This window comes from Vicia villosa, linkage group LG1, assembly GCF_029867415.1.
Source record: "Vicia villosa cultivar HV-30 ecotype Madison, WI linkage group LG1, Vvil1.0, whole genome shotgun sequence".
Classification (NCBI taxonomy): Eukaryota; Viridiplantae; Streptophyta; class Magnoliopsida; order Fabales; family Fabaceae; genus Vicia; species Vicia villosa.
Genome location: NC_081180.1, coordinates 146,573,625 through 146,590,984, shown reverse-complemented (window position 1 = coordinate 146,590,984; position 17,360 = coordinate 146,573,625). Strand labels below are relative to the sequence as shown.

The window sequence follows — 17,360 nt, the reverse complement described above, 5'->3', positions numbered from 1 at the left end:
CACCTTATCAAGGGCATAATTCAGAATACACATGATAAAATTGTCTTAGCAAACATTAGCTTCTTAAAATAACTGTCATAGCAGCACATAGATGCACCAAACATGTGCTACTCAAAATAACTGTCACACTTTAACCTTACATTAGTGCACCAAACATGTGCTAGTCAAAATAAACAACAAGGGCTAATCAAATTAAACATAATGAAAATTCAAGTCTTCTTCTTTGGAGTTCCCTTCTTTGGAGTAGTCTTCTTTGGAGTATTCTTCTTTGGAGTACCCTTTGAAGGCTTCTTTGGAGAATGCTTTAATGGCTTTTTTGGAGCAATCTTGGATGCCCTTTTTGGAGTAATCTTTGAAGATTTCTCTTCATCAATGTCCATACAAATAGGCTGCTCAGGGTTTGAACCTGGACCAGTGAATGGTTTTGGTTTCTTGAACCAGTTCTCCTTTATCCTCTCACTTACCCTTCTCCTCACAACTGGTTTGTCAATCATCTTTCCCTTGCCCTTGTAGTTGTTGCTTGTTGATGCCTGAGAATGGAAGTCTGGTATGCTGCTTAGCATGTCATCAGTTACATCTCCAAACAATGAATCAGTTTTGGTATCTTCATGGTCTTCATTGTTTGGAGCAGACTGACTTCCAGCATTGCTAGTACCTTCTTCATTGTTTGGAGCAGACTGACTTTCAACATTGCTAGTACCTTCTTCATTGTTTGGAGCAGACTGACTTCCAACATTGCTAGTACCTTCTTCATTAGCATTTGGTCTCATTTTCTTCTGCATTTAAAAAGCCAGATACATTATAACCAAAGAAACTATATTACATACAAAAACAATTGCAGTAGATAAATTACCTTTCTTTTCATGGCACTCTGATTTTGCCTCTTGCTCTTGCATGTCTTAACATTGTGGCCCACCTTGTCACACCTGGTGCATCTATAAGATACCCCAGGTAACCTTCTTCTAGCACCCTCTTCCCCACTTTCCCTTATCCTTAGCTTCCTAGGCCTTCCAGGTCCCTTTTTGTAACTAGGAGGTAAAAGTTCTTCACTTTCTATCTCTGGCCACATGTCAATGCCATTAATTGGACTAATAGCAAATCCATAACACATGGCATACATGTCTCTAGTGTAATACTCATGAACAAAATCCTCAGGGTTCTGTTGTCTAAACCCTAATGCAGCCACAGCATGTCTACATGGAATACCTACCAGATCCCAAAAATTACATGTGCAATTCTTTTTAGCAATGTCAACTATGAACTCTTGCTTGTTATAGGCATGTGTGACCTGAAATTTCTCTTCCATAGCCCATGTTGGCAACCAGTGACCACTCATAGCTACCTCATTGTCCAATATTTTCCTGGGAATAGGCATCACTTTGTGTGGCCACTTGTCTAGTTTCAAAGTAGAACTACTACACCTACTCATCAGATATTTTCTAATCCATTCGCACATGGTCAGTACAGGTTTATCTCTAGCATTCAAAATAGTGGCATTGAATGATTCAGCTATGTTATTCATAAGCACATCACACTTAGGATAAAATGAAAATGCATGCTTACACCAAGACTTTGTAGGAACTGCCATGAGCCATGCCCAAGCCTTTGGATCTACAGCCTTCAACTCATTCATCTTCAAAGTCCATGCTTGTTGGTAGGTTGCCTTGGCTGCTCCCATCATCAAGTCTCTTATCAATGCTCCTCCACCAAACTTCAAACAACTCTTTCAAACAACTGCAACCAGCTACAATAGGGCCAAGGCAACCAAACATATCATTCAAACCAGCTACAATAGGGCCCTCACTAACTGGTAAAGTAACATCAACAGCTCCAAAGTCATCATCAAGAGCTGTGGCCCTCTCATCCTCACTATCATTCATCCCTTCTACAATCTCTTCATCACTTACCTCTAACTCTACACTTTCATTCACACACCTAGGTTTACTACTGTGTATATCTGCATCGTGTTCAACAAACAATTTCCCATCAACTCTCATTGTACAAGCAAATGCAGCTAAATCATAAGCATCAGAATCACTCTTAATCTGGAAATAATTAGGATCTATTTCAGGAATTTTGGTCCATAACCTAAACGATCCAGCAACATACCCCCGCCCACTTACCACCTTTTGAATGTGACTCTGAGTCCAGCTTTCAATGTGTACACCGGTGATAAGCGTCGTAACCCCGCCTCTGTAAATCATCTCATCGTCGTGAGGCTTCATGAATTCTCCTCCATGGTGAAACAAACAGTCAAACCTTACATTCAACTGCATACAAAACATCGTTTAAGACAACATAATACACAAAGTACCGGTGAAGAACAACAAATGAACACTTACCTCAGCCGATTCCACCATTGCGCCGCCGTCTTCAGCCATCGTTCCCGTCTTCTACCTCTCGTTTCTAATTTTGCCAAAAAACCCTAATCTGGAAATGTATGATTTGGGGGGGTAAACATATGAATTTCATTTCAAACATAAGAACTCAGCCATGTCAGCGCCAGCGTGTCCAGTCTTCCATTGCCCAGTCAGCTCGTGTGGTAACAAGGAGTGGTAAATCCATGATTTGGGTTTTATAAGGGGCGTTTGGTAAAAAAAATCATTCAGGGGGGGCAAACCGAATCTCGCTATATTGGCAGGGGGGTGAAGTATATTTAACCCTTTTATATTCAATAACTAAGATGCTTTAAAATTTATTTTTCTTTCAAAACTTAAGGTTTTTAAAAGTAAAAGATATTAAAATTTAGTTTTGATAATAGATGCTTTAAGAGCTTTAAATTTAGAAAAAAAAATCAAAACAGAATGAGAAATGAGATGGATAAGAAAAAACGGTGGTGCAAATAGTAAGTCTCCTTTCAACTGAGATAAAATCCTAGCCAGAGTTTCAAACTTGGATTAGTGGAGCTCACAAACTCTGAACTGCGAGGGAATTTCTTAATCTATCTTTATAGGGGTGAAGTAAATCTTTGAAAACTCGAAATGTCATTCGGAGATGCATCTCTGAACGCACCCTAAATCAATTTTTAAGGTGTTTCAGATATGCATATTCGAAATAACCTTCATTTAAAAAAAAATAGTGAGTTATTTCGGATATGCCTATCCGAAAACCCCCTATTTTTCGTAAAAAATGGTGAATTCGGAGGTTAATATCCGAAACATACTCGAGTGTAAGGATAAAAATTATTAGGTCTAAATTGCTCCAAATCTTCTATAAATAGGATCTCCAAACCATTTTTTCAACATCATCCACCACAAATAAAGATGAGCCAAATATATCCTCAACTTGCTTTTGTCTACTTTCGTGGAGACATGACGTTACTTCAATTTAGGTTCTCCGAGGACACGCCTCTCGTCGAGCTGATTACCATACTTAATTCTCTCTTACAATATCTAGAAAATCGAAAGGTGGTCAAGTTCGAGTATCGTTCACTCTCACTTGACACTGAAGGAAAGATAAAGTTCATCCAGTTTGCAGTGAAGACGGATGACGATTTAGAGATTATGTGAAGTACTTTTCACCGATACTCTACTAAGGGCTGATTGAAGTTGATGAGAAGCTTCAAAAAATCGGGAGAAGATGTTATCAAGATGTTGCAACGTCCTCAGCTATCCGTTTATAACAAGTTGAATTTCTGTTTCAATATTTATGTAATTTCGACTATCTATGTTAAATCTATATTAAGTTGTTTTGGTTTTAAGGTTTTTGTTTCCGTTTGGTATTATGTGTTTATTTGGGATATAAATATTCGTAACCTACCATTTAATGCCTTCGATTATGCATCTCCAAATTTATTCGATAAAAAACTAAAATGTGATGACTTCGAATATCCATATTGGAATTAAAAAAATATTAAGGGTGTGTTTGGTTCAAATGAGGGGGAGGGGAGGGGAGGGGAGGGATTTTAATGAAGGGGAGGGAAGGTGAGGGGAGGTGAGGGGATTTTTTTAATCAGATGCGTGTTTGGTTCAAACGAGGGGAGGGGAGGGGAAGGGAGGGATTTTAATTAAAAATATGTTTGGTTCAGGAGGGGAGGGGAGGAGTTTTATTAATAATTTACATTTTTATCCTTATTACTTATATAAGTGTTACAATATGATATTCAAATGTGAAAAATTTATACATATTTTTTTGTTAGTAAAATTTTTAATATTGAGTGACTAAAAAGTTATAATTTACTACATAACGTTAAAAAATCGAGTTCACTTAATTTGAATAAAATGTTCAAAAACAAATTAAACTATATGTTGATAACAACTTTGAAATCGTAATGAATTATTTAACACATAAAATACATAAAATAATTTATTATTAAATATAAATAGTTTAAACTTTTTAATAAAATAAATAAATAAATTAAAATGAAAAATTTAAAATTTGATATAAAAGAAAATATGATAGGATACATAACAAAATTAGAAAAAAAACATAAATAAACATAAAAGAGTTATAAAAAAAATCAAAAAAGTGAAATGATTATGATTTATATTAAGGACAAAAATTTCAAAATAATTTGAAGGTAGAGAATAATTATAATAAGTTGATAGAAGCAATAGAGAAAAATCACACAGAAGAGAGCAATAATATAAAAGAAAATGAATAATTTTAAAATATTAAAATTAAACTGAGGATATTATAGTAATTATAATAACTTTTAAAATATTAAAATTGAGATTCCTTCCCCTCCCATCCAAATCCCTCCGATTTGGAGAAACGCAAAAAAGTGTGTTTTGGAGGGATTTTGCTCCCCTCCCCTCCCCTCATAAAATTTGAACCAAACACATTTAATTAAAAATATTCCCTCCCCTCCCCTCCCCTCCATCTACCCCCGAAGAGAATTTCGCGAATACCCCTGGGAAGCAATAAGATGTATTAAGAAGTTTCCGATGCGCGAACCTCACCGTGAAAGTGTTGCTACTGACACCGAGTTCATCACTCATACGAACTCGCACTTCATTTCCTCTTCTTGAAATCAGAAACTGAAAATTCCCACAAAGTTGAATCAACCAAACCAGAAACATCTTGGAACACATGGAAGAGCACATTCAAATCAAAAGATACGAAGAACTTCACACCGCCAATGAATTCGAGTCTCTAATCGAATCTCAAAACGTTCCCGCTGTAAACAAAAACAACACTCTCCGATTCTTCTCTTATCTTTTATCATCATTATTCGCATTACTAATCACTAACATTTGATTTTCTTAACCTAAAAAGGTTTTGTGCGGTTGCATCAAGAATTGGAGAGCGTTCTCTCTTTGGAACCCTCGGAACGGTGGCCTCGATTACTTGCAAGAACGGGTAGGATCTTCTGTGGTGGAGGCTATGGTATCTTCTTCTGCACCTGTCTTTTATGGTGATCTTGGAAGTCATCAGAGGGTAATTACAACACTCTATTTGCTTTTTTATCACGTAGATTATGGACATTTTGGATTAATAGCTTAATTCACTAGTGCAGTAATTATTAATGATTGTTGTATTTATGTTAAAGAACAAGCGACGAGACTGAATTTGCAAAAGCCTTTACACGCAATGCGGTCGCGACTGTTATTTAAAACTTCATAAGCGGTTTTCTTAAGAAGTGTTTATATTAGTATATAAGCTAAAATAAGCCAAACAAAACCTGTGTATTATATGAGATTAATATGAGATTATGTGGTGATGTTAATTGTTAAGTTAATCTTTTTGTTATTCTTGCCTTGTAGGTTCCTCTACCATTTTCTATGTTCCTTGATTTGTGTAAGAAACGGCTACATATGAAAACTGAGCAACAACATCAACATTTAGATGATGATCATTCTGCTGCCTCGCAAACGGATCGCACACAACATGATTATTTGTCCTTGGAAGATGTTCCTGAACAAATTTATTTAGCGCAGGTTCAAACTCCAATATGAAATGATCTATGCCAATTCGTTCATAAAAATTGATTTATATTGTTTTTGACACCAAGTTTTTTTTTTCATAATTGCTATTAATGTTGAAATCATCTCTATATTTGCGTTGCTCCAGCTGCGGTATTTTGATAGTTTGATGTCACTATAGTTTTGAAATGATAAATTTTTGTGGGTTCCTTGTAGGTTCCTCTACAATTTTCAATGCATTGAGTATGCGGTATTACTCTTTTTCGACAGCAAATATTATTAGTTCTATGTTGTGAAAAGAATTTTATTGGTTGTACTATAGGTGCCGATCATGAATTGTGAACGTCAGGAGAAGGCTCAATTGGGAATTCTAAGGGAAGATATTCAGTTGGTTAGTCTATTTCTGCCTGCCATTTTATTTTGTAGTTTATAGTTCTTCATAGCAGAGACTTGTATTTATGAAAATTCTAATTTAATCATATTGTTTTCTACAGCCTCCAATATTGGGAGCAAAAGAACTGTCTTCTATAAATTTGTGGATGAACAATGCTCAATCTAGATCAAGTACTCACTATGATCCACTTCACAATCTTTTGTGCATAATTTCTGGCCGCAAACAAGGTAAGGTATATGTCTTCCTCTTCTTGTTATGACCTATTATCCTATTCTATTATTTCCTAGAATGAGTTTTTTTGCCAGGCAGAAGTTGAGGTGTTCCTTGTCAGCAATATGCTATTAGTTATGTGGGAATTTTCAGTACTTGCATTGGCTTACTGATGCTTTAATTTATTTAATGTCTAAAGCTACGTGTTAGTAAATAAAAAAATATATAGTGGAGTTGTGGAACTCTATTGGCCTCACCCTGTCTATTTTCTGTTAATGATTTTGCAAAAATCCTTTCCAGGGTTTTCAGTTACTTATTTGAAATATTTTGCCCCTACCTTCTTTTCTTCCTCAAGCCTTAACGAAATCAAATTCTGTGCAGTTGTTTTGTGGCCTCCTTCTGCTAGTCCTTCACTCTACCCAATGCCTATTTATGGAGAAGCTCCCAATCACAGGTATACTCAATGATTGTTAAGAGACCTCTATATGTATTATTGATGTAGTAAACACAATGTATTACTAATTTAATAGCATTAGAGCAATATAGCTCCTACATGTCCAGTCTCAAAACACTGGTCACCAACATATCTTTTATATTCTAATAATGCCTTATTTTTTCTTCTTTTTTTCCTAATAAAATTCATGTGGCAGTTTGGTTGCTTTGGAAAACCCCGATTACTCGATTTATCCAAGGGCAGAATGCGTAATGGAGTTTGGACAACAGGTTGTTCTGGAGGCTGGCGATGCACTTTTCATTCCTGAAGGCTGGTAAGGTCTAAAACTCATCAAAGTAATTTCAGTTTATAAGTAGATTATTTCCCTTCGTATATGGCAAACGTGGTGCAGGCTGGTAGGCTTGAACTGTGAAACCTTTGTGTCATATAGAATAGCTTAACTTGTCTGATTGTTTTATGGGAATTCTGTACTGAATATTTGTTTGATACTTTTGATGAAGATGATTAATATGTAAAGTGCATTTGGTTCATGCTTGTCAAATTTGGAAATATTGGTGTGTTTTGATTTTCTAATTTGAGCTTTGTGCATTTGTCACCTGGGTTCACTTACCTACAATTGCTAACTACTCCCGCTTGTTTCACTTTTAAACCTTTGCATTATGTCATATTTTCCTTGACTCTACACCTGGAATCATGATCTTTATCATTCATTGGTTATTGGTTAGAATGGATACATTTGAAAGTACGTTGTTCAAACACTTAGATAAAAGTAATTGTGCCATGAGTGTGTGAAATCTTTCTTGAAGGATGGATTTTTTTAGCATATCCTAGATGTAGTGAAAATTTCGTTTTGTTTGTTGTGATTTCTATTCTTAATTTTCATTGTTTGAACTTATATGGAATGCATTATTCTTCTCTAAGAGTTTATGCCTAGCTCAACCTTGGAAAACAGACCTGTAAGGTGTGAGACACCTCCCACTTATAAACACCCTTTCATGACATATCTCATTCAACGCGGGGTTCTTGTTGGGTGCAAGTGTGAGTGGTTAGTCCCACATCACCTATGAATTAGTGAAATTTTGGATTTATATTAGACGTGACCCTTAAACCTGTTGCCTTAAGGTTTTGGGTGGAGATGTGCCGTCTCCCTCTATTGTGATCCAGGAGCATTGATTCTGTTGGTGCTCCCGCCTTACCGGACTCCCCAACAAGTGGTATCAGAGTCTTGGTTTGGCTTGGTGGGGGAGCTCGGGCTGAATCCTCTGTTTGATCATGTTATAGGATGTCGGAACTCGCACTTGTGGGGGGAGATTGTTGAGTGCAAGTGTGAGATGCAGTGTCTTCCTCTCTTGTGGTCCTGAAGCATTGTGCCTATTGTTGCTCTTGCCTCCCCCGGTCTCCCCAACAGTTCTCATTACACTCACTCACACTCAGACATGGATATCAGTGTTATTTGATTGAGTGTACCTATAGCGATGACTCACTGAATCTTGGATAGACTATTATACCATCTTAGAATTTGGGTTGGAACTAAACCAACCCTATAAAATAAGGTGAGATGAGAGATGCCTCCCATATATAAGCACTTCTTAGGCCATATTACAATCAATATGGGAGTCTCAACAACTTCCTGCCACCCAAGTATTTTGTAGTAATTTCTATATTTGCTGTTTAAAATGGTACCAACAAATTTTCCTTAGGTTCCATATCCTTTAGAAAATCTGTTTCTTTTTCACAGTAGTTTGTTTTCTATTTCATTAGTTTTTTATGCTGTAGGTTCCACCAGGTAGACAGTGATGATTTGACTATTGCTATTAACTTGTGGTGGAAATCCAACACAATGTCTTGCATGTTGGAACATATGGATGCTTATTATCTGCGCAGAATATTGAGAAGGTAATGGTGATGTTGTAGTTCTCAGTTTAAATTTCTCACCGAGTATTATGTGATAAACTGACTTTTGAATGTTAATATTTTTCTTTTCAAATACCATTTACCTGCTGATTTAATGGATGCATTCAAAGATTGATTGACAAAGAGGTGGTACGTGCTTATTTTGTACATGTCCTTTACTGCAAAAAACATCAGCGAAGCATACACTATTACTATTTCATTTGTTTTTTGGTGGGATTGAAGAATGAATATGGAAGAAAACTGATATTTCAGTCTTGCTCTTGTATCAGTTACTTGTGAATGCATCTACACATGTACATGTGTATGTGCTCCCGCGCTTATACACATGTGTTGTCTATTCATCTCTTGAATTTTGTTTGTGAGTGTAGAGAATGGAGGGGTGTTGTCTATATTCTTCTAGCTTATCAAAGTTCATTGAGTTAAATTGATTTTCCCCCCCTCTCCATGAATTAGTGTTTTTTGTAATAAGCTTATGACGTGTTTTTTCAACATAGGACAGGGTCAACAACTGCTCAAGTTGGGGATGGGAGTAACAAGGATGTGTGCGCACAAGCTCCCGAATAATGGACAAGCAAGTAAGTTAACTAGAAGATGGCTTTAATATAGTTATGCTCTATGATTTTCTCCTTACAAAAAAAAAACTAAAACTCCAGCTTATCGTTTTTTGAGGTCTACCTGATCTTGATTATCTGATTACCAGGTCATGCTGATGAAAGTTGCAGTCAGATGCCAAAAGGAATGGATTTAAAGGAGAAAAGACTTAAAGAGGGCAACACGTTACTTGAATTAAAACCTGCTGCAGTCCAGGTGCTTCATGAACTCGTGTCTGTAGTTCACAGCAGTCTTACCGCCAGTCAGGATCAGCAATCACTGCCAACTTCTATAAATAATAATGAGAATATAGGAGATGAGAAATGTGAGAAAATAATGTCCGCTGACTTCAAAGATGATCCAGCTGCTGAAATTCTCTGGGACGTTGAACCACAAATTCTCCAAAATGTCTTTCTTGCTATGGCAGTGAGTTTTCATTCCCTACACAGCTTGCAAATGTCTGAGAAGTTGTCTTCTTTATGCACGGGTTTGTACTGTGAACCATGGTGTGGGTGTTTTAGTTATCAATTATGATTAGACATAGTTATTGTTAGTACAAAGCATTTCTGGTTGATCATTTCGATCAGGTTTTTCCTTGCAAGTAGACAAATACATTGGTTTTATTTGTTTTCATTCTCTCAGGAATGATCATGTGATTATCTTCCCATGATAATATTTTTCTTACTTGAAAGAGAACTATTTGTAAAAGACTATGTAAAGTGAGTAGATCATGTGGAGGATACTCTAATAGTAGGAGATCAACGAAAGTTATTGGCTCAACCATTAAAAAGATTTTGATTTAAATGGCCTGGTCATTAGATATTTGGTCATTAGATATTTATCACAGGACATCATGACATGAGTTTAATTGGGGGGTCTCTGTCACTTCTTTCAATTTTTATATCAATCTATGCTTTCAGTAGTTTTTCTAATTATAAATAATATTGCGGCTACTGCTACTTTTTTAACTCATATTACATACTAATTGTTTCCTTGTATGTAATCATAAATTGTAGCTATCTGTTAAATATTTTAAAGTTCTGTTTTAGATTTCAGACCTGTTGGACCATTTTCTGTTTTCAGAGCAACTTCCCAAGAACTTTAGAGGCTCTTGTTCTGCATGTACTTTCACCAGTTGGGATTGAGGTTCTTACTCTGAAATTTGATGAGATGGACGAACAAGTACTTGAGGAAGATCGGTACTTTCTGATATACACTAGCTTCATAAGTGTTTCATGTACTTGGTTGTGAAGAAGATAACATCCTATTATTTTGGCCCCCACAGGAGTAAATTCTATGAGACTTTCTATGGTGCATTTGATGATCAAACTGCAGCAATGAATTCTATTCTAAAGGGGAAGGAGCTATTTACTCAACAGGTAATTGAGGAGCTATGCTCTAGCTTTATCTTTTGGAAATCGTTGTTCAAAATTTTCTCTGGTGTGTGTAGTTAGAGTCAAACAAAAACCTGTTAATCCAAAATTCCGGCTTTCACTCAAGCAGTACAAGTACTTAAGAAAACTTGATGCTAGTTCAAAAGACTAAGTCTTCTAATGATGCAACAAACTAAAGCAACACAGGTTTTCTGATGGAATGACGGGTTACAGAAACCGAATTTTCTAATATACACTGAAACTCTCCGATGCATTTTAAGACGGTAAAAATTAATTCAGTATTATGTCTATTTGAAAACTAGCTCACAGTAATTAATACTTTGTCAAAATGTGTTTGCTTCAGTTCTAAAACAAGGTTTAGCTAAACTGAGATTTCTGAACTAGTAGTAATAAATGTTCTTGAGAAGACCAGTTTCCCATTTCTGATGAAATGACAATGTGTTAACAACAGTGTGAATTTACTAAACTTAAAATAGAGCAAGGAATAGAGAAATGCACATGGTATTTATATTAGTTTCATCCACAAAAGTTTTGGACTACATTGAATCCCCATACACAATTGGATCTTTGACTATGTAACAAACAAGCTTACTTACAGGCATTCTTTTCCCACAGCCTTATCATGCTTCACCTTGAAGTATTGTTTGTCCTGGACAGACTCTTCATGCAATATCTTACAATATTACTTATCCTAGATAGTAGCCGTTCTAGGCTACACAGCAAAACCTCTCAGCCAACAGTAACCGACCTAATAGCTTGGGATAAACCAAAATACTGTTAAATAATGGGCTTTGGTGTTTGCAGCTCACACTCAATACTTGGATTTTGGCTCTCTACCATAAACTGCCATCCGCCATCGACAACACTGGGTTTATTGAATTTTTTTTAACTCTTCTGTCCGCAGTTTTCTGAACTCTAATTTTTCTCAGATTTGAACTTCTCATTATGATTTTCTTCTCGAAGATTACCTGTCTTCTGATGCTGTGTTTTCTGATAATGAATGGTCAAGATAATTTTTGTATGGTTATCGTTCTGAGTCTTCTGAAGCATAAAAAATCATCTCTTCGGATAGTCCATCATAGTATTATGATTCATCCTTCACTTGAAAACTTTATCCACTGAATCTTCTGATGTATTCGCTCTGATGTATATCTTCCGGCACTTAAGTTTTTTCACGAAATACAATTTTCAATTTAAGTACTTCTGAATTTTCTGATAGTGACTCACAAGCCAGTTTCCTGTTCTTGTGAATTTCCTGATGCACGATATAATGTTTTCTGATGATCTCCACTACAAAAACCAAGTCTTATCCCACAAGGGTCTTCTGAGGAGCTATGCTTAGGATATTTTTGTTAATACACTTCTGGTACTCCCTTATAATTTCAAATTTCATAGTAATTTATTTTTTTTTCATAAGGTTTGTCGTCATTAAAAACTTTAATAAATGGTTTTACTTTAATATAAACAATTTCTTTTTGTAGGCAAAATGTATTTCTGCTTGTAGTTGTGTACTATGGGTACTTAACATGTTACTTATTCTCTGAACTTAAACATTTATAGGACATTTGGAATGTTTTGGGTATTAGAATTGCGACTAGTAAGCAAGTCAAACATTTGTACTTCATACTCTTTTGAGATCATGAAGCCACAAACCATCTGACCGACATAAAAAAATTACATGGGAATTATGAGTTTCTTTGTTGTTCAAGTAATACAAGTTAGTCTACTTAGGTTAAAGAAAGCCATAAACTGTAGTTGATTATCCATTTTTTCATTCGTTAGTACAATGCACTTCTTTCGTTTTAATTGCTAGTAAGTAGTGCTGAAATGATAGGATAGAAACTAGAAACCTAGAATAAAGTGGTCAAACAAAAACAAATAAGCTGAAACAATGTAGGAATGGAGATGATAGGTTGTATTCAATAAGCTATTAATGGATCAAAGCTCCTTACAAGAAAATAGAGTTGACTATGGATGAAAATGCAAGACAACCATACTGTTCTCTAATGGAGAAAACAACCCTCATTAAGGCCAAGCCTTTCCATTACTATCTCAGTCTCTACTGTCCAATTGCCACACTTCCTTTTTGTTACTCCTCCTCTAATGTATCTTATTGATTCCCTCCCTCCCATTCTGTTGTTACTTGGTTAATCCTTGATTCTTTGCATATCTTTGCATCCCCACTTTTTCCGGCCCATTGTTCTCCTCGGTCTGGGCTTATACAGCGATTGCACCCTTGATCATTTTCTCCCCTTGCTTCCGCTTACATTTCTTTTATGATGCATTTTAAAATTTTGACAAAATGGTAAATTTTCCTATAACGGGGTCTATCATGAAATGTGTCATAAAGATCAAGTTTTCCACATGCCTTGAAATAATTGACCATACCATTTGTGATGTCGTTTTGCTAATTTACTTCAGACTCAGTGTCTAAACATTATATTAATCTATTTGTATTATTTGTTAGTTTATTATATGACATGTTTATTAGATAGTTGCAATCCGAGGATAAACTTATGACATATCATGGATGGACCAGTGATGTGAAGAACACTGGAAGCTATTGTCATTTAATTTTTGATTGTTATGCCTATATTTTCATGAAAAATAAATGGGCATCAGAAAGAGGTTGAACTCACTTTTGCAATCTGGGCTATTACCATATGAAAAGAATTGCATTATTTAAAACTAATATGCATTTCATGTAATTCTTGCTGCTCTAACTTAATTTCTAGCATTTGGCTCATTTTCACATCCATCCACAATTTTTGGGTAGTAATCCATCAATACTATTATTTTATTCATGACCTTTACAGTGATGACATATTATTTGTATTGTTTCTGTCATTTTCAGTTTGGATTCAAACTCATTATGATTTCTGACCGAACAAACTGTTTTTCTTATTTCTCAATATCAATTGATTTGGACAATTTTGACTGACTTGTTTCACATATATATATTTCCTTTCTTTTTTCGATTTTCTAAATATACTTTGATGATGGTATCTTTTCTTTTTTATTGTCTCTATCCTCATCATTGTTTCAGTGCATGAGTCTCTGGCATTGGTTGCCCTGCATGTGCGTTGAGACTTTAATTTCACTTTCATGTATTAAAGAGAATATGCAGTTGGGTTATTAACTTTTTGTAGTTTAGACACAAACATGGTCATTTAAATGTAAAACATGTTAATTAAACTAATGAACGCTAATTTTATTAGATGTTAAACAACTTGAGGAAATGTGCACACTTTGAAGTGCATGGAATGATAATATTTAGGTAATATTTATTTTCGATTCATTTCTTACCTTTTATTTTCATTTATGGTTCAGGCATTTAAGAATGTATTGGACAAATTTGTGGGGGTGAATCTAGAAAGCTCAAAGCCAGGGTTCAGATGAGATGCTTAGTGAACTTTGTGGACGAGTTGGCCCACCAAGTTAGGTACCTCTGAAGAGCAAATTGATGCATATTTGAAACCAAAGCTTTCTTTCTTGGATCTGTACTTTTATTCGTCAGTTTACAGTTCAATGGATGATTATTACACATTTGAACTGTGTTTAGTGTTGTATAGGTAGTATCAGTTGTATGTGCCCTAGCCTTTGGTGATTGATACACTGAATTAACCAATCAAATTGAAATTGTAGAATATTGTATCGATTCTTTGACCCCACCATTTAATATTCCCCAAGTAAAGGAACTCCTAATTTGAACTAGCTACACTAGTTAACATGATGTTTCTCTGTATAATTTAACATCTAACATTGAGTCAGGAACAATTATATGTATGAAATAATGCGTTCTTGAATTGAAACAGGGACCAGGCAAGAGAATTGCTTAAGACTAGTTGCATGTCTTGTGCTTTGATTACCCGGTGTTAATAAATTTTTACTTATTAAAAAATTAGAGTCAGCAAATCAGATGGTACTGCAAATACTTCAATCGTTTTTAGTTATATTTGTTGTCATTTCATTAATATGTGCATCCTGCTGCTTTCTTCTGGGTTGACTTTTGTAGTATTGTCTTGAATTTTTAGATTTTGCAGCTTGAAACAGAATGATAGTATTGTCTCGAATTAAAACCCTCAGAATTCTACTTTGTTTATCAGTCTAATATGAGCTTATAAAGATTGATTTTGAAGCAGGTTGAGAGAGAATATCACCGTCCATGATCCTAAGAATATTATCATCCTATTTGGAGATTGTGATGATTTGCAAGGGAAGGAAAAAGTGTAGCAATAGCAAGGAAAAGAAAGGTTAGGCAATTATTACCAATATTCCCTGGTGGAAGATGACATATTCATGTATGTTGACAGGGGGAGAGAGAAAGGGAGAAGGAATAGAAGAGGCTTTTAGTTTGTCTCCTTTTGCAGCAGAGGGATATTTAAAAGAGTAGGCAAATGGGATGTATTGTACCTTAACACTGCTGCAACTTATAAATATACTTTTGAAAAGCTTGGAGATATACCATAACACCCAAAACCTGACACTACCTCCTTTGGTTAATCCCCATGCCCTTTACCTTCTACCGAGTTTAGTCACAAGAAACTTTTTTCCATTCCTTTTGTTAGCTTATGCTGAGCTTGGAAGCACAGTTTTTAATGCAAACCCTTAATTTTCAACAATACTTTAGGTTATATTGGAAACTTTCATTTGACTTTGTATGGTATTCCATTTTGAGGAAATTTGTTTACGCTTGCACTCACTTATTCACTTAAAATTTTACTTCATTTATGCAGTGAACAATGACAATTATAAATTAAGCGTGTTGATTGAAAAGCAAATCTCCAATATATATTAAGTAAAAGCACAAATAGCACAAGATGGAACATTCTTTGGAAAATTACACGAGTTTACTCTTTTTGATGTTCACTGACGATTAGGGCATCTTGAATGCAAGTTGTTTGTTGATTGCTAAATTATATGGGATGCAATTTATTGCACTTTTATGTAGGCTACATGTCATTAAACATTGCTTAAAATAATGCAAGTTGTTTGTTGATTGCTAAATTATATGGGATGCAATTTATTGCATTTTTATGTAGGCTACATGTCATTAAACATTGCTTAAAATTAAGGGATATCACCTGAATAACCATCAACTAGATTATGACCAAAATTAAGGGACATCACCCAAATAACTACCAATTAGATTGAGACTGACAAATTTTAATTTTATTTAGATTAAAAAATTTTGTATTGAGACAATGAGAATAAAAGAAGATAGGACAGTTTAAAATAAAGAGATATATTTTTGAAAAAAATATCAAGTTTAAATAAAAGTGTCAAATAGGTCTAAAAATTCAAATCAATTTATTTATGTTTTTTGTTTTGTGTGTGATAAATATGTACGAATAATAGAGGATAACATAAAAGTAATAATGATAGATGTTTTGATGTGGTGGATGGACAATTTATACGAGTATGTATTTCTTCTCTAGTCAATAAAGAAGAATGTGAAATCTAGACTTTCGAAAGAGTAAAAATTAAATTTTTGAGGGTGTAGATTTTACACATGAGAAAAATAAAATAAAAGAGCTTTTGAGGGTGTAGATGTCACCCATGAGAAAAAAAAGATGAATTTTCACATGAGAAAATTCATTCCCGTGTAAATTTAGTTTGGAATAAAGAACCCGTTGAAGCAGTGTTTTAAAAACCAGACTGAATCGGCCGGTCGGACCGATTTGATCGGGAATCGAGGGATATGTTATTGAACCAGTGAGAACTGGCTAAAATCGATCAAAACTGGAAAAAATCGGTGAACTGGCAGTTTTAAAAAATCGGTGGTTCAAAGGCATGCTCTATTTTTTTCGCACAAAACGACGTCATTTTCATGATTTTAAAAAAAAAAAATATAATTAAAATATAATTAGACTTTAATCAAACCATATTTGGGACAACTTTTCCCTCTTTGTAATTAGACCTGATATAAAATTTATTTAAATTTATATTTTTGTATTATTTTGTATTATTTTAGAATTTGAATGTTAAAATTTTGTATTATTTTGTATTATATTTAGAATTTGAATGTTAAGAATAAACATGTGAAATTATGATATTTTAAAATTTTAAAATTTTGTAGGTGTCGTGATATATTTTAGAGACTAAGTCATCCAGTTCTACCGATTTAATAAATATATAGTATTACAATAAAGACCGATTTATTCAACCGAGTTATCCAGTTTAATCTGATTTAGTCATGTGGTTCGACCAGTGACCCAGTATCCTTACCGGTTTGATGACCGGTCCGGTTTTTAAAACACTGCATTGAAGTAGTACAATAGAAATATGCGAGTTTGGACTAGGGATGGCAACCAGACCCGCACCCACAGAGCCCACCCACATCCAAACCCGAGTCAATAGGTGAAAATTCAGGGCCGGTCCTGACTTTTTAGAGGCCCTGGGCTAGTAATAAAAATGGACCCTAAAGAAAAACTAATTAACTAACCTTAAATTTTGGTCATATAATAAGTTTTTAAATATTTAATAATGAAAATAAATATTATTTAAATTTTACATAAAGACAAGACAGTTTCATACAA

The 17,360-nt window shown here is 34.8% G+C and overlaps 1 protein-coding gene across 2 annotated transcripts; it reads left to right on the top strand.

Moving 5' to 3' along the window:
- Positions 1-4,835: 4,835 nt before the first annotated feature.
- On the top strand, positions 4,836-14,535 carry LOC131644437 (lysine-specific demethylase JMJ31). Of its 2 annotated transcripts, XM_058914936.1 has the most exons (14): positions 4,838-5,121; positions 5,218-5,379; positions 5,706-5,879; positions 6,187-6,255; positions 6,359-6,485; positions 6,850-6,922; positions 7,119-7,235; positions 8,699-8,818; positions 8,947-8,965; positions 9,336-9,411; positions 9,537-9,853; positions 10,511-10,626; positions 10,713-10,806; positions 14,152-14,535. In XM_058914936.1, the coding sequence occupies exons 1-14, from the start codon at positions 5,032-5,034 to the stop codon at positions 14,218-14,220; spliced, it is 1,623 nt and encodes a 540-aa protein (XP_058770919.1). In that variant the 5' UTR covers positions 4,838-5,031; the 3' UTR covers positions 14,221-14,535. The 2 variants fall into 2 exon arrangements, 1 of the variants encoding a protein (XP_058770919.1); XR_009296457.1 differs by lacking the exon at positions 14,152-14,535 and having other exon boundaries at positions 4,836-5,121; positions 9,537-9,914.
- The last annotated feature ends 2,825 nt before the right edge of the window (positions 14,536-17,360 follow it).